This window comes from Ochotona princeps, chromosome 13 (assembly GCF_030435755.1).
Source record: "Ochotona princeps isolate mOchPri1 chromosome 13, mOchPri1.hap1, whole genome shotgun sequence".
Classification (NCBI taxonomy): domain Eukaryota; kingdom Metazoa; phylum Chordata; class Mammalia; order Lagomorpha; family Ochotonidae; genus Ochotona; species Ochotona princeps.
This window is the reverse complement of record NC_080844.1, coordinates 57537832-57556921: the sequence shown is the minus strand read 5'-3', so window position 1 is coordinate 57556921 and position 19090 is coordinate 57537832. Positions and strand designations below refer to the sequence as shown.

Sequence of the window (19090 nt, the reverse complement as noted above, 5' to 3'; positions counted from 1 at the left end):
GCGTAGCAAACTTTTCTATGAAAAAATTAAACTTATTGGAGAAAGAGAGACTAAAACCCATCAGAAATGATCCTTGGTAGCCAGTTAAACCCTGACACTAAGAACTGTCAGCTTCAGAGTGATAGACTTAAGATTCTGAACTATAGGGCCCGGCCGCGTGGTCTAGCGGCTAAAGTCCTCGCCTTGAAAGCCCCGGGATCCCATATGGGCGCCGGTTCTAATCCCGGCAGCTCCACTTCCCATCCAGCTCCCTGCTTGTGGCCTGGGAAAGCAGTCGAGGACAGCCCAATGCTTTGGGACACTGCCCCCGCGTGGGAGACCCGGAAGAGGTTCCAGGTTCCCAGCATCGGATCGGCGCGCACCGGCCCGTTGCGGCTCACTTGGGGAGAGAATCATCGGATGGAAGATCTTCCTCTCTGTCTCTCCTCCTCTCTGTATATCTGGCTGTAATAAAATGAATAAATCTTTAAAAAAAAACAAAAAACAAAACAAAACAAAAAAAGATTCTGAACTATAAAAAAAAAAAAAGAAAAACAGTTTTTTAAAATAATCCTTTTAAAATAAGCCAAGTAAAACATGGGTTTGTACAATTCAAATTCTTATAAAACTAGGAAATAATCACTGAATTCCTGAAATAAAGGACACTCAAAATATATGAAATATAACAAAATATTAATATTTTCTAAAACCGGATTCAGTCTTAGTAACTTATCCTCAAGTATTTAAAACATCTCTCCTTACAAGTAAAAAGATATCTGATAAAAGTTACGTATACAAGATGTAAGAAATCATGAACATCTGAAAAGCACTGGAAGCAAATGAACCATTATAATTCCCATGCAGCAAATATACTGTTATTACTTCTGCAATACGGTGTTACTTCATTTTGCTTTAATTGAAGAAAATGTAATATTTTTACTAACTGCACTTTCCTGTGATGCCATTCATCTGCAGAGCAGAAAGCTCACGGATGGCACTGTAAGACCGTTACCTGGCAAAGCCTGGCACTCCTGTTGCCGCTGATCCCACTGGCAGTTTAGGTTTAGTGAGCAGCTTTTACAGCTGGTAAGTTTGTTGCAGATCTGCTCATTTCTCACATGACATTTGGTGTAGTTTTTGACAGACTAGAAAATTGAAAGATAAAATGTATTAGTTTTTGCTACTGTATAAACAATAACTCTTGCACTTCAGTGTTTTTAAATCTCCTATTAAGCTTAATATTACATATTTTCATTTCAAATCCAATCTACTGAACTGAAAGGTATTCTATTTCATACGCTTGCTAAATTAAATTCTGACCTAAAATCCTCCACACAAAATAAACTTAAAATGTAATCAAGCCACAACCTAAGATTTTGAAAACAGCTGAGTCTCAGCTAAACTGCCAACGATCACACCGTGCAGTAATACAACAGTAAGCCTTGGCGAATCAAGCTGTGTCTGTCACCTCTTTGTCATGTGTACAAATATTGCCTGACCATAGACTCTTGTGAACCTCTGCTGGAGCAAGGTGCTCCCTGATTAAAGAGCTTTCCTTTGGGCCCAGGGTGATGGCCTAGTGGCTAAATCCTCGCCTTGCAAGTGCCAGGATCCCCCATGGGCACTGGTTCATGTCCCATCTCCTCCACTTCCCATCCAGCTCCTGCTTGTGGCTTGAGAAAGCAGTCAAGGACGGCCCAAAGACTTGCGACTCTGCACCCGTGTGAAAGACCAGGAAGAAGTTCATCTTCCCAATAAAAACAAATTTTTTAATAAAAGAAAAGGATGTTTTCTTTGCTTAAATAAACTCTACAAAACTTTATTTGTTTAAAGTTTTTTTTTAATAAACTGAACTATTTCTCAGAACTGGAATGAGTGCTTACTAAAAGAAAAGTACAAGTCATACCATCTGCTACAGAAATCATCAAGCAAAAACTTCTCTATTGAACTTGAAAACAGGCTTGGGATTCAGTAAGTAAAGTCAATGTGAAAAGGCATTTTTACTTATTAACAAAATGAAATTATTCTACTCATATGAAAACCATCACAAAAATCTTTTAGAGTAACACCTAATAAAGTTAAAGAGATGCTTTATAAAAATCTAGTACACTATTAAAAGAAAAACTGTTGTCCTAACAATTCAAACTAACTTTACTTTCATAGTCAGTAAATAATTTTAGTCAATTGGTGTTTCTCCTTTGTTTTAATCACATTTCCTTTAAGATTCAGCAATGCTACAAAGAACTTGGAAATATTAGTGTTGTTTTACTCCACTACATAACGTAATCATATTACAACTAATTCTAGCACTGACTGAGAGGTTAAAGGTCAGTCAAGAAAGAAAAGAGAATGGGAGGCATGCTACTATTTTCAGCCCATGCTTCGTTTGACTCTATTTATGATAAAAAAAATTGAAAGGAACTCAGTGTTGTACTTGGTGCCCCATTCCACTTTTTTCACGGGTATATATCCATCTCAGGCCTTCTCATGTAAAGGAGTTAAATGTTTATTCCCAATTTATAAGCCTGAAAGTTACAATTAAGTTATAATTGCACAACATACACAAACCACTTAGGTAATTTTTATACTCTTACTTTGAAATGTCATCCAGCAAATATTCCTTTACATCGCAGTATGCTATCCTTTATGAAATACATCAAATCACCTCAATTCAAAAAGTGTTAATTTTTCTAACACAAATCAAATTTATTATTAGGTTACGGATATAAACAACTCAGATATACTTACCATTATCCCTTAAAAATAAAAAATAGATACTTTTGTACTCAGAATCCATTGTGACTGTTATTCAACCACTACATTTTCTTTGAAAATACCTAAACTTTCTACTTATTTTTATATAATTCATAATTCCTGTTTTATATACAATATAAATCTTAGCATTACTCTGTATACTCAATGTAGCTCCAAACATTTGCCAGCCAAATGAAAAAAATCCATATTTATTTAGATTATTGGGATTACTGGATAACATAAAATTAACAAGGGATTGACTAAATGCTGAAAAATGAGAGCAGCTTAATATCAATGGTCGGAGTAACAACGGTAATAATAGAACCACATCCAAATAAATCTGCTTAGCATTCAGTACAATAGTCATTTATTGATACTGAGCAAGCATAAAGATTAAACTATGTCACTTGCACACAAGGCCAAGTTCCTCAGTGATGAAAGAAAGATGATTGTTATTCTAAAACATATCTTGCTTTTCTGGACTAATGAACCAGAGGTGTTTCAGTTAACATGCTATCAAGAGTATCTATTCCTCTGCTCATCTTAATTCTAACATATTTAAATTAATCATAAGGGAAAATCTTTGAGAAGCAATCAGGTTACTTGACCTAATAGAGCACAAAATATACAACTTGAAGTAACTATGGCTAAAAAAATGAAAAGGGATATCTCAATGTACATAATTTGTACTAAAAATCTCACAGAATACTCTATATCCAATAACATTTAGTGTAATCACCAGATATTTTGATAAGCTGTCTAAAAGACACAGAACATCAAATTCTAAATTACAAGTGAGTACCATGTGTTTATTTACACTATTTACTCAATGAGTTACTGCTAATACATCATCAAAAGCAAAGGACACTTATATAATGAACACTTGACACAATTTACATAATGCAACTTCTAAAATGTTTTTAACCTAAGTGCATGATTTTCCACATGTGCTAATGTTTGATATGGGCTTAAAGTGTCCACAAAGCTCCTACATTGAAATCCGATCCTTAATATCAGGGTATTAGGAAGTGATGTGCTGGATAGATAGTGGCTCACTGAAATAGGAGACAGTAACAGACCAGCTTATGGGGCTGGGGCAGTGGTGTAGTGTGCTAAATCTCCACCTGCAGTGCCAGGTTTCCATATGGCTATCAGTTTGTGTCCCAATTGATCCACTTCTGCTCTAAGTCCTTGCTTATAGCTTGAGAAAGCAGAGATAGATAGTTAAAGAACTTGGCCACCGCACCCACATGGGAGGATCTGAAGAAACTCCTGGATCGATCCTCACTTTGGATCAGCCCAGCTCTGGCCTTTGCAGCCACCAAGGGAGGGAAGCAGCAGATGAAAGATCTCTCTCTCTCTCTCTCTCCCTCCCTCCCTCCCCCCCCTCCCTCTCCTTCTCTTCATCATTCTCTCTCTGCCTTTCAAGTAAAAATTAATATTAAAAAAGAAACAGAAAAAGACCAGCTATGAAGTAAACATTAAGGATGTCACAACTATTTCGTGACAAAAAAAGAGGCACTGATCAACAATGATCAAGCAGCCAGACACCACACAGAGAAGCAAAACCAGTATTCACCAGGTTGAGCAGGCATCTTAACTGCTGACCAATCTGTGCTTAATTATAGTAGTAAGAAACACATCTCTGGAAGGAACTTAAGGTGACAGTGAAATACGATGTATGTTAGAGTATGTTACACCAACATTGCAATCAGGCACAAACACCTACAATATAGTGAAGGATCCTCCAGTGGCTAAAGGATGCTGCTCAGAGCTAGAAACTCCGAACAGAAGCATCTGCTTCAGCTGCTGGGAACACAGCAGCACAGCTTCTGAGCTTGGCCACCAACCTTTGCTGTCAGTAAGTCCTGTCCACTAGTCCCTGTCTATGTACAGTCCTCCAAGTTTTTCCCAAGGCCCAAGACAGAAGCTGAGTCCCTCAGCAGCCCTAATGGTGGGGCTTCCAGAAAGCGGTTTGTTCATGAGGCTAGAGTCCTCATATAGGGAATTAGTGCCATCACATGGGCTATACAGACCACAGCTCTCCTTCTAGCATGTGTGGAAGAACTGAAAACAAACCTTTAATGGAACACAAAGTGGATTCCAGCCAGACACCAAATCTACAAGTGCCTTAAACTTAAACTTACGTACACCCCTGAAGAGTGAGAAATAGATTTCTCTTGTTTAGAAGCAACTCAGTATATGATGTTATATTATGGAAGTCTGAACAGATTATGGCAATGTCTAAACATTAAAAAGCTAAAATAAAATCTGTTCCTCAATTTTAACTTCAAATGTTCTCTATTTTGATCCCGCATGGTTAATCGCGTGTGGCAATACGACTAGCACACAAGAGTGCCCTGTCATTGGGCTAAACAGCATTTCTGAGTATATCTGTGAGGTTATTTCTATGTGAGGTTAGTAGATGAGTAACTAGCCTGAGTAAAGCAGAATGCACAATGCCCTCGCCAGTGTAGGTGAATATCGATCATTCTCTTATAGGCCTAAATACAACAAAAAGGCCACAGGAGAAGTGTTCTCTTTTCCTGACTGTTGAACTCAGGACTTGAGGCTTCCTCTGTCCATCAGCTGTGTCCCCCACTCCTGGGTCATCAGGCCCCTAGACTCAGACTGGAACCTACATCACTGGTTTTCCTGTCTCATCAATCTGCAGACAAGGAATTCTACAGTTCCACAACTGAATAACCCAACTTTTTAAACAAAATTCAGGATGGGTGAATGAAAGCAGACAATGAGTAACAGAAAGATTAGATAAATACATACACAGACACATACATACACAGACAGAAGGATGGATCTTCTCCTGGGTTCTGTTTCTCTGGAGAACTCTGACTCAAACAAATTTCTGCAGGTTTGAGAATAAGTTTGTTACCTGTTTGGATTTAACTATGTAACACCTGGTAAACAGCAAGCACTGACAGTTTGTAATGAGAAGGAACTGCCTCTAAAAACAGTCTGCAAGGCATTCAAGAGAAATACTACTGAGACTTACCTGAAGAGTATCAAGACAGAGTTATTAGTCTTACCTATTAAGTAAGTCTGAACTGAGTTATGTCCTAACCTACACCAAGCTTGAGTAATCCTGTTTGGTTTGGGTTTGAATGGCATGGGGGATAGAGACAGAGATGCATATAGAGAGAGGGGAGAAGAAACAGAAAGAGACAGAGAGCTGGTTTACTCCTCAAATACCCACAACAGAAAGGGCTGGGACGGCTATGTGAACAGTCATGAACTCCACAGAGCTCACAAGTGCATGGCAGGGACTGGAGCCATCACCTACTGCCTTCCAGAATGCGTATCAACAACACGCTGGTTCAGAAGCAAAGGCGAGACTGGACTAAGGGACTGCAGCTCAACACTCGTCCTCTCTGATTTCTGTCTATAGATTATCTTTCCCAAAATGACCTCTTTAAAATTAACCATTTACTGCCTTTTCAGTACTCTTTTCAATGTCTCTTTCTGAAGTTGTTTTTAACCTATTATATTACTTCAAGGTTGGCTTTTCGTCTTTTTTTTAAAATTATTATTTATTTTTTTATTCATTAATTACATTGTATTATGCGAAAGTTGGCTTTTTCGACCAAGCCAATGTATTTTCAGTATTACAATACATAAACTCTTACAAGAATTTTATTGCTTTGAAATTTTTCCCAGTATTCATTCAAAGTCACTGGGCTTGTGTCTCCCTGGCCTAGGTAACTGATATTCTGTCCAAAAATAAAAAATACTAATTTCTTGCAAGTGCTGTTTATTTCTATCAAGAATAGCATGAGCTAGCAAAAATTGCATAAAATACCTGCCTTGGAAATATAACCATCACTTACATGGATCAGGGTGTGTGCATACATGATATGATGTTTTCTCTACTACAAGATATTGGCATTGCCACCTCAGCCCTCCTAGGAGGGGTTAGCCTTCTACTGGCTTAGAAAGGGGTGGCTGGGGAAGCAGATGCCCTCACATGACAATCCTAGTTACATCTCCACTTCTAGATAAAATTAGATTCAAGTCCCAGAAGGTTTTTAAAGGTGAGAAACAAAGTATGGCATGGGAAGAAATGCATTACTTGCCAAAGCAAATACTTGAACCTTCCAATTTACACAGGAAAAAATCCAGGAAATACATGTGTAAATGAGTAAACAGGATAAGGGATAATGATGGAAATTAAAAAAACTGTGTCAGGTCAAATTTATTGAAATCAACCCACGAAGTGGAAATTCTGTGATTTAGTGCTATACCTTGCTATAGTTAGGAAGGATTCCAAGAGTTGGTTGGCTGAAATTTACTTTAAAAGGTAGCCCACACTGAACAAATAAAAATGCCAGCTCTGTACAGATTGAAAAATGGATGAATTTAAGGGCTAGAAATATTGGAATATCAAAGTGGATCTGTCATTTAGTATCCACTTATCCGCACTTGGAGAGTCCAGAAGAGAGGCCTTTTACCATTACTATGAGAAATAAATACGTGAGGGAGACCCTGCAAATTCTTGAAAAGTTCTATGATTGTTCTCTGCAAGCCAAGCATTGTGGGAAATACCGTGATTCAATTGGAAACCTTAAATGCAATGAACACAACTGGAACCCAAAGAGGCAGGGTCCAAGTGGCAGCACTTACTATCACAGGAAAGATGGATACTGGAACAATGATGGACAGTACAAAGCAGTCAAAACCGTCTGCCTTGCTTAGATCTATGCCACGGGGTAGCCAATTACAGAGTTGCTCAAAGTGAAACACAAGGAAGACTACTAAATGCCTAATTGACCTAGGTAAGCAGAAAATGTGTAGATTATGTGAAGAAATGTCTAACCTGATCATAAAAAATCCACAGCCCCTCACTTAGCGCCTATAACTGAGCCAGTTTTTAGACACAGAACTGCTTAAATGAAGGGGAGAAAAGAGACTAGTATAGTAGAAAATAAGACTTCTCATCTTCCAAGCCTTATGCAGGTTAACTATATGTCAGAAAAAAATAACATTATCAATACTTAATACCAGCTCTGAAGTAACACTAATTCCAGGAGACTCAAGACTTCACTGTGATCCACAAGTCAGGCTTGGGAGTCAGGTTATCTATGGAATTCTAGCTGCAGTCTATTTTGGAATAATAGGTCATCTAGATCCCAAACCTAACCCATGGTTTTTTTTTCCCTCAGTTCGGAATGCATATGTGGAACACATGTACCTATTAACACAATTTGCTTTGTTGCATTGTTTTTAAAGTATTTTTCATTGCTAGGGAGTGAAGCATTGGCTTCTGGTTTCAAGGGAAGCCTAGAGTAAGACAATGCCCTGTGAAAGATCCTGAAGGCTGTGCAGTGTGCCCTGTGACATGGGCCACGTGAACAGCCACTGGGCTACTCATATCCCACATTACAGTAACTAGGTTCCAATCCTGGTTCTTTCCTGCTGCTGCACACATTGAGAAGCAGCAGGTAGTGGCTCAAGTACGTGGGTCCCTGCCACGTATGTGGACATCTAGACTTCTCGGGTTCCTGGCTTCATCCTGACCCAGGCCCAGCCACTGAGGTAATTTAGGGAGTGAACCAGAAGGATGAAAAGATTCTCTCTCTCTCTTTCCCTCCCACCCTCCCTCCTTTCCTTTTTTTCTCCCACCCTCTCTCCTTCTCTACCTTCCGCAGTTTCTCTTTCCCTCCCCCATCTCTATTTCAAATATATTGAATACATAAAAGTTACTTTAAACAGAAAAGAATCTGATTTACATGTATTTCTGTAACATGTGCAGGGATCACCAGAAGTGGAGAACTTGCAGGCCCCAGTCTCCCAAGGATTAACTCCACAGCTTAGCTTGTTTCTCAGAGCGTAACAGGATTGGCAATTTTGGCCTGATACATCTAGCCACTGGCTTAACCGCAAGTTCCTGCTTCCTATTTGTCAAGTTATCTGCCAAGGGATTGGATAAACAAGGGAGGAACTTGAGGGATTTAGGGTGGCCACTAGAGGATTGGATAAACACTGGGAGGAACTCAAGGGATTTAGGGTGGCCACTACTGGAGGAACTCGAAGGATTTAGGGTGGCCACTTGAGGACTGGATAAACACTGGGAGGAGCTAGGCAGAGTATAAAAGAAAGCCTGGAGTTGCAATAAAGATGAATCTATCATCGATTGACATCCGGTGTACTGCCTGTTGTCTTCTGCGTATTGTCTGTGTTGTAACCCTAGTCCCTCCGCTCAGCTCGGGGTACGTGGCGACGCGGGTGTTGCCAACAGAACTAGTAACACTACTAGGCAGCCCTTGTAGGGACAGAATGAAGGAAATCTCCTGAGGGCAGAACTTCAATCAGTACAACTGGTTGTTCACTCTTATTGGAAGGAGAAATGATATGCAACTAGATATAAATTCATGAACAGTATCCAAAGGATTGGTTGAGCAGTCAGGGACTTGGATGCACCACATCTGAAAAATTGGTGAGAAGATTTCCGAAATATGGGGAAAGAGTTACATGGAGATATCTCTCTAGATTGGCACAATCATAAAAGGACTAACCTATATAAAAGCACATCAAAAGATTACAACAGCAATAGAGGAATTTTAATAAGCAAATATGGCCAATTCTATAAATATCTTTCAGCTTCTTTGCCCCAAGCAACCCCAGTCAAGGCCCAATGGGCTCATGGTCAAAGAAGCCATGATACCAGGAATGGAGGTTATACATAGGCTCCGCAAACAGGAAGTGCACTCACCAAGGTTTACCTGACTATGGCCAATGCTGAATGCCCATTCTGCTTGTAGCAAAGACCAACACCAGTTCCCCTAGGTTATCAGACACGTACCTAGCGGTAAGTCCACTGCAGTGGACAGCTTCAATCATGGAAGGAGCAGCATTTTGTTCTGATAGACACACTTATTCTAGATCAAGATTCGCTTTTCCTACATACAGTACTTCTATCATCAGCAGACCCACAAAATGCATTCTCCACCATCCAATCAAAATACTCACTTCTCAATAAACGAAGTGTGGCAATAATCTCATGTTGACAAATTACTGTTCTTAACAAGTTCTTTACAGTCCTGAAGTAGGCAGTCAAACAAAACACTGAAATGATCCTGTAATGATTCAGGGACACTATTAGCTAGTTCTGGCAAAGTTCTCTAGAAAGCTTTATAAGGTTTGAATTGGCATCCAATAGAGATAACCCTCAACTTACAATGGAATTACTTCTGAAAAAAAGTCAGGAATTGGAAATATAAAATCAAAACTGTGATTAATAGGCCAAAAATGCTGAACATGACAGTTTAGCATCCTATCACACTGCTGAAAACCAATTTTTTACCCTCATAACCATGTGTCTGACTTGGAGGTGAGGGTCATCGCCACTGCCAAACAATCCAAGAGAGTATTTCACATCATATCATTAAGACAGGAGAAGATCAAAATTCAAAATGGAAAGTACAGTTTTTACAGAATGTATAATACTTTGGCACTACTTTAAAGTGGAAAAATTTCAAATTAACTATGTCTTGGCCCATCTGCAAATGATACTATTTCTATCACAGCCAGAATTTGTGAGTTACAGTAATCAAGGAGCAACCCCCCCTTGCTAGTAGCTCTAGTGATGCACCAGAAAAATCTCTCTTCCTGTTACAGAAACTTTATGTTCACGTGGCCTAGAGTCTTAGTCCCAGAAGGAAGAATCTTTCCAACAGAAAATACAATTCCCTTGAACTGGATATTAAGACTGCCACTCGGCCATTTGAACTCCTCATGCTTCTAAATCTAGAAGCAAAGAAGGACATTGCTGTGATGTCTGCAGAGATCGATTCTGACGCGTAAAGGGAAAATGGGCTGCCACTGCACAATATACAACAGAAACAGACAAGTGTGGAATACAGGAGATCCTCTGGGACAGCTCTTACTATTAACCATGGCCAGTGATTAATGTAAATGGAAACTGCAACAGTCCAATCCATTCAGGATGACTACTGCCCCAGAACTTTCTGAATAAAGGTTTCAATCACCCCATCAGAAAAAGAATGATAAGCACCTTGCTGAAGGCAAAGAGAATACAGAACAGGTAATGGAATGAGGTAGCTACAAAGTCAAGCTACAGGGGCAGGCATTGTGTTGTGCCAGGTTAAGCCGCACTATGCAGCACTAATTTCCCTCATCAGCATCAGTTAAAGTACTGAAAGGTCTAATTCCAATCAGCCTGTCTGCTAAGGTGACTAAGAAGGCAGAGGAAACTGGCCCATGTGCTTGGGCTCCTGACACTCACATGAGAGACCCATATGGAATTCCAGGCTTCTAACGTGGATGTGACCCAGATCTATCTATTGTATGTCCATTTGGGGAATAACCAGACAGAGAAGATTCCTTTAGGTTCCTTTCTCTATGTCTCCCATTCTCTCTGTAACTCTGTCTTTCAAATAAATAAGATTAATCTTAAACAAAGACTGGCTACAACCATATGACTGGTTATACATATGTGCCATGTATCTTTACTATTTTCTCTCTTATTCCTTTATCATGTAACATCAGATGAATTAATTTTAGATCAGGATTCAAGTACTATTAACATCACATTATAGTATTTAAGTTATAATATACCAAGCAGAAGAATAAGTAATCCATCTCCCAAGGACTTTTCCTTTCTTTCTGGAGAAAAGGCTAGTGTTTTCAATTGCACATAAGATAACTATGTCATGTTCAGTGGGATTATAACGCTATTATTATCCCTACTTGGTGACTAAGCACAGTTCACAGAGATGTATGTCAGCACTAAGGAAACAAGGGATGGACTTGTGACATTTAATTGCATGTGTTAATGGGACGGTGACATGAGGTAGACAGACTTGTTTAGGACAATCTTCCCGGGTGCGTCTGTGAGGGCAAGATTAGCTCGGAACCAGCCGACTGATGAAAGCACAAGACTCTCCACTGTGGGTAAGCACTTCCCGATCCTTTAAGAGTTGCAATGATTTAAAAGGTCAAGAAAAGAAGGATGTCCAGTCAGGCTGACCGCTGACCCCTTCCATCAGTGCCCGCTCTCAGGCCTCCACACCTCGCTAGAGCAGCCACCTCTCCTGAATATTCATTTACCAGATGTCAGATCACAAGACCGTCAGACACTCAATCTTATGAGGCAATTCCTTATGAGTCTCTTTACAGATATACACAAATATGTGCATATACACATATAAACACATATATGTAATACATATACACACACGTATTTCCTGTTGATTGTTTCACTATTACAAGGCCCTATTTCCATTATTTCCCGTTTCCATTAAATGAATATCAAATCAAGTCTAAAATATGACTTTACAAGGTGTTAAGAAGTAAATGATTTCAAAGCGCAGTCATATAGTATTAACAAGATAAAATTTAAATTCATCTTGTTATTAGAGCAACTAGTATCAGTAGACTATGTACCAGTAGAATATGTATTACAGAAAAAAGTTACATACAATAAACTCAATAACTATGCATTATCTTCAATTTTAGATTTTGAGCATTATTTTAGGATAAAATCATAAAATTTTAATAATTATTGGTTACTATTTATTGTAGATAATTTTTATGTGATACAAAATTTTTATTTAATTTCAGCTTCCCTTTCCTTAACCTCTGCTTACTATTCCAAAAACCAAATAGATATTTTTGGAGATTAACAAAAACTTAGAAGAAATGAATAATGCGTATGATCTTAGTTAAGTAGGTGTGCTTATCATATAATTATATTTAAGTTACAAAATCCAATGAGGGAGTTGTTGATTTCATAAAATACTATTTTTAAATTTTTCCTTTCAGTTTGTTCTGAAAAACATAGGATGTTTGGATGACGCCCACTTGAGGACTTAATTTTTCCTGTTGTTAATCCACTTTCCTCTACAACAAATATTGTGTGATTTTTAATACTTTCCTTCATCCGAAAGTGGATTTGCAGCACTTCTGACATTCTGACTCAGCTAATTATTGGCTACGGAAGTCTTGTTCTGTCATTGTACACTGGTTACCAGCTTCCTTGGCATCTGCCTGCTAGACACCAGGAGCATCCCCAAAGTTGTGACCATCACAAATTTCCACACATCCCAAATATGCCTGCTAAATAAAATTTCCCCCAGTTGGTAACCACTAGGCTAAACACACACATACAAAAAAAAATTATGACATCACTATCAATGCATGTCTGACAGGAATCCATGGAAATAATTTTAATACCATCCCATAGAAATCTATTTACATCGATATGGAAAATCATGTTGAGATTATAATCTTTTTTAAGATTTATTTATTTTTATTGGAAAGGCAATTTACAGTGATGAGAGACAGAGAGTAAGATCCTCTGTCCAATAATTCACTCCACCAGTGGCCACAATGGCCAGAGCTGAGCCAATTGGAAGCCAGGAGCCAGGAGCTTCTTCCGGGTCTCCCATGTGGGTACAGGGTCCCAAGGCTTTGGGCCATCCTTTACTGCTTTCCCAGGTCACAAGCAGTGAGCTGGATGGGAAGTGAAGCAGCTGGGACATGAACAAGCAAGCATATGGAATATCAATGTGTGCAAGGCAAGGACTTTAGCTGCTAGTACCATGCTGATTCCATTATAATCTTTTTTAAAACCACTTTTGGAAAGTTTTCCTAGGGTTATCCATGAAAAGATGTTATTACATCCAAAATAGAATTTAGACCAACGATAAATTTGAGCACAAACTGCAATCAGACTTTACATGGTATCAAGAAATAAATGATTTCCTATGTATTTCCTAAAGCTCTTAATGAATATGATTTTTTGTACAGTACTACTAAATAGTAAGCTAATAGTCCTAAAGTAGTAGTTTTAACTATATCACCATTCATGAACAATACTAACCATACTGCAGTTACTGTTGGCTGAAATGCATTTCTTGTCATCACACCACTGGCATCCATTTGTATTGGCAGTACAGCTGGCACAATCTGCATATCTGTAACATCTGTCATCGGAAGCAGCTGTAATATGAATAGGAAGAAAAGAAAGTGCTACATTTCTTAACTCACTCATATATAACATCTATTTAGGGATCACTAACTCAGTTTTTAACCAGAAGAACAACCTTTACTATCAAAGTAAGTTCCTTCGTATGAAGTCAGTTCTGCAATATAACTACTTGTTCAAGATTTATATGCCCCCAGTCCCATATTAAATATTCAATCCACTAGGATACTACAGCATTTTAAATTGACATTTTTTTGGAACAGGAAAAAATTATCCAAAATAAACCATAATAAGTACTATTGTTTATTACTATTTATAATAGAGATATACCAGCAAAATTTGAAAATGTATTTGTGAATTTCACCACCAAAAACAAGTGAAAGACTGTAACCATTTAAAGAAAACTGAACATATTAATCTATATGAAAGTTAAATAAATATCGACTAATAATATTTCTTAAGTATAATTTGGGTATTCAATATTACATTAGGAATATAAATTGGAAAAATGGTCATATTTTAAAAAAATGTTTAAACTTTATAGTATACCATGACAATAATTCATGAAAATACCAAATAAAAAATAAATAACTTTGTTATTTCTTTGAAGCACACAGTATTTCTTTCAAAATAATCCGCATACACATAAAACCATGCTGCACATAAAACAGTGATATGTAATGTATAAAAATTTCTAAATGAAACATCTAATAAATATTTCAAATTATCAATCATTAAGTTCTATCATTAGAATTTCCAATTAATAAGTTATGAATTTCTCATTTCTCAAAGCTACCAAGATATTTTTGAAAAACCTAATAATGCATTTCTATTTCTAGGCCAATAAAGAAACTGTTGCCAAAAAGGAAGAAGAGAAAAAAATTTTACCTGTTTTAGGAGGGCACTTTGCTCTAAGAATATTATTAGTATTTCCAGATTCCCAAGATTCACAATGATTTTTATTCCAAACACATTTTATTCCTGGACCAGCATTCTTACAAAGTTCTTCATCTCTGAAAGCCTTGCAATTTGGAGGCTTGTACACAAGGATGTCACTAAGGAGGACACTAGAAAATCCTCCAAATATGTACATGGACCTATCAGAAACAAAACAAAAACCCTGAAAAATTTTAAAAAGTGTAACAAATTAATTTCAAAAAACATTTAATTATCTATATTTACATTATTTCAGAGACTACTGTCAGCATATGTTCTTCAAAATAATCTTTCTAACACAGTATGTGAAAAAACTGCAAGAATGTTTTTTTCTGAGAGAATGTTGATTATTCCATAAGTATATTGTATACAGAAAAGCTTAAGTGTTTAAACTATCTATTCATTGCTAATGCAATAAAAAAGAAGGCACAGGGATTATATACATGACTTTTAACAAAAAAAATTCCTGTTTAAATAAGGTAGGGAGTCATTTTTAAAGGAACAGTTTATAGTTATACATGGATATGATACATTTTTAGAGTAATTAGAATTACTATTTTGGAATAGAGATAAAAGAATTACAAATTAAACACAGCACTCTCCTTTACTTTTTAGCCTTTTTCAGATTTTCTAATTGGAAAGAAAGCTTAGACAACACTAATCAATAATAAACAATGTCAAAGAAGTCTAACATGGCCTTGAGAGAGCATAAATTTTATTTCCAGGTGTTTTTTAATACAATGAATGCAAAATCTAAAATGTGCTTCATAAACATATATTATTATTTGCAAAGCAAAATAAAAATCAACCAAATAAATTTTCAATGGAAGGCTACTTTATATTTCATACTAAACTTCAGCTATTTTTGAATTTGCTGAATAGTTTATTTTGGAAGATAATTGATCAGTTATCCGCTTCCACTGTAGCTAAGAAATCATATCGTGTAAGAGTGAAGAAGGATACACAATTATAGCCAGGCAATAATAATGTAGACAATACAATAGAATCTGAAACATTATCTCAGCAACTCTCCTTGGACTGTTCTCCTACTCCTCAAATACATTTAAATAAGAAAGAATGAAAGCTATAGTTAACAAACCAAATACATCCCAGGGTATACTAATGATATCTAAAATCCAATGCCAATAAGTACTAATGGAAATTTTCAAAAAGAATAACAGAACACATGAATATGCAAAGAACAGATATTCTTCACTCTAAACAGTCAAAATGTTTACCCATTAATGACTACTGCGGAGTGTCCAAATCTGTTGACATCTCTATGAAGATTTGGTTTTGGTAATATTTTCCATTCATCACAAGCTGCAAAACAGAAAATAGAAAAATGAATAGTAAAATAAAATAATAAATTAAGACAAATAATATGAAATAATCCATGACCAAATCAAAAATGCAACATTTAAAATGAGGCACCAAAAAAAAGCCTGATTTTTTATATTGCCTACAATTCACTGTCAATAATCAATAATGCCACTCCTTAAGTAAAAATACTTATTGCTTAAAATTCCTACAAATAAGTTTAAGTATGCATAAGAATAAAAGATACAAGAGGAATTGAATTAAGTATACTTTATACAGGAAGATAATTTCATTGACATATATTTAGGTAAATACACCAAGTCACACAACAAACTCTTGAGTATCACCTATCAAAAAGCTAAACATTCAATTAAAAAATTACATGTATGCATAAAAAAAATCAATTGTTATATTTACTTAAATGTTTGAAAATATGATCATAAAACATTTAAGTCATTTAATTTCAAAAGAATATTTTATAGAGAGGGGAATGATTTTGAGAAAGAATTCGATTAAAAAGTAATGTACACATTATGTAAAAGATACATAAAAAAGTATATATCAACACAGCCTCAAATTTGATATACATAGTAACATGAATTTTGAGATTTCAAATTGCTCAGAATTCAATAACCAGGGACTCTCACATCATCATCTGATACTTCCTTTTCTTAAATATGACATACCTTGATAAAATATTTTCTTAAATATTCATCTAGGCATAAAAGGTATTTTTAAAAGATTGATTGATTGATTGATTGATCTTTATTCGAAAGCCAGAATCACAGAAAGAGAGAGAAAGACAGAGAGAGATCTTCCATCCACTGGTTCTCTCCTCTGGCTGCTTCAATAGCAAGGGCGTGTCCAGGTGGAAGTTAGCAGCCAGCAGCTTTATCTGAGCCTCCTACCTAGCCAGCAGAGTCCCACACACTTGAGCCATCCTGCACTGCCTTTCCCAGGCCTCAGCGGGGAGCTGGGCTCAAAGGGGAGCACTAAAGACAGCAGCTTGTCGTGCAACACCATAATGCTGACCCCACAAAAAGGTTTTTAAACAACAAGGAAAGCTTAGAATCAGATAGGAAACGGTCAGTGGGGATGCACTTATAACTCACTGGGTAGGACACAAAGATTAGTTACTCCTCACTAGGGTATTGAAGATTTCTCTGCACACCCCTCCTAAAACTGTTCACCTAAACTGCTGACATATGTCTTGTTAGAGTTATAGAGTTAGACTACCCGAAAAACAGCCAGGTTCAGCAAAATCATGCTTCAACGCAATAACTGCTAAACACTAAAATTAAAATAGACACGAGACAGCTGAATAGTAATCTATAGCAATTTTAAGGTGTATAGAACCCGGTTGTATATAAACTAATAATTGAAATGTCAATGAAGAAGTCACAGGATGTGGTTCAGAACTTGCATTCTTTTTTTTTTCTTTTAACATATTGGTTACTCAATACCATGTCAATTAATTCCATAATGTTATAAATTGTTACTGATGTTATGTCAGGGCTTTTAACTGATCCGGATGATACTCTGCAAGCTCTACCTTCAGACCAGAGATGGTCTCCCCAAGAAACCGTTGAACTTACCTGGACAATAAGACGCTGGACTTTATGCTTGGTAAATGCTTGCAATGAAAGAATCTCAACTGAATTTGAACTGTGGTAATGCAACAAGGTGGAGGAATCCACCATGGGGGGAGGGTTAGGGGAGGGGTGGGGGGAATCCCAGTGCCTATAAAACTGTGTCACATAATGCAATGTAATCAATCAAAAAAAAGCAGGATAATGAGACAATTAAGGGATTAAATCAATAAAGTGCAAATTATAAAACAAAAAAAGAATTTTTTAAAGTAGTAAAGATGCCCTTGTGAAACAAGAAAAAGAGTTTTTCAATATTTTTATCATAAATAAATGATAAATGATTAAGGTATTTTATATATTTACATATATATATATACACTAATATATATGCTAATGTCAACAAAAACTGACATTATCTAAAAATTAGGTCTTTCAAAGACTTTTTCCAACCCCATAAGCCAGTGTCTTTCAGAATAATTTTTAAGCATAGTGAATAATCCAAAAAATGGCATTATAAACACATTTAAATCACTAGTCAGAGCTTTCAATACATTACAATGTTTCCTTGGGGATTACTTCTTTTATGAATGTCATTAACATTTTTGTTTCCTTGTTATTGAAGAGAGTGGTGAGGAGAGAATGAAAGGGGAAGGAGAATCCTCCATCCACTTGTTCACTTCCCAAATGCCTGCAACAGCCACAGCTGCGGAGGCAGAAGCCAGGAGCAAGCAACACGTTCCCCCACGTGATATGAAGGGACTCCGGTGCAGGGCCATCATCTGCCACCTCGCAGGATGGACGGCAACAGGATGCAGGAATGGGCAGAGCACTTTCACAGGAGGCGTAGACATCCTCACACCATCTCAACCACTACATTCAACGCCCACCCCTGACGCACTTCCCAAAAGGCAGATCCAATCTTGTCACTCCCTTGATTCAGATCCTTCAAGAACTAAACACAATTCTCAGACATTCCTATGTACTTATTTCTCCTGTGGGATTTTGTAAATAATAATAATAACTTTTCACTGATATGACAAATTCTCTGTGTACTCCCCGACCAATGCAAGCTCATTTCTTCCTTCTCTTGGAGCACCAAATCCTAGATTTGCTTAGAAATGTTTCTACATTGATAATGTAATATGTTTATAAACCGCAGGATTTTATTTTATGAATGGTATGATGCCTTATGGAGCATTCTGCAACTAGCTTATTTTACACAACCCACTTACTGTTTTCATTTTTTAAACTATTTTAACCACTTTAAAATTAAATATGCTCTTCAGCTTATGAAGAGGATATGCACTAATACATTCATCATAAATTAAAAATATTGTAAGTCAAAAACACACTTAACAGATTTGCGCTTCTGAGCATTATAGCTTCGCACCATGTGCTCTGCAAGCATTCATTCCTCAACCCCGGGGCTATGTGGCCGACAGCGGTCACAGCTCACTGCCCCTTTCAGGCACTATCACAGGGCATCCAAACACATACCCTTAGCCCAGAAAACGATGTGAAATTTGAAATAGGATTTCTAATTTGCCAC

General features: G+C 37.1%; 1 protein-coding gene across 3 annotated transcripts in view; it reads right to left on the bottom strand.

Moving 5' to 3' along the window:
• The window catches only part of ATRNL1 (attractin like 1), a 558159-nt gene that overhangs the window by 431293 nt on the left and 107776 nt on the right, over positions 1-19090 (bottom strand). For all 3 annotated transcript variants that reach the window (XR_009246557.1, XM_058671950.1, XM_058671951.1), the window contains exons 11-14: positions 15871-15955; positions 14585-14793; positions 13592-13710; positions 992-1124 (exon numbers count right to left, since the gene is read on the bottom strand). Coding sequence is in view for 2 of the 3 variants with exons in the window: in XM_058671950.1 (XP_058527933.1) it covers positions 992-1124; positions 13592-13710; positions 14585-14793; positions 15871-15955 (546 nt within the window). In the remaining variant the exon portion in view is untranslated. The remainder of the gene's footprint in view (positions 1-991; positions 1125-13591; positions 13711-14584; positions 14794-15870; positions 15956-19090) is intronic.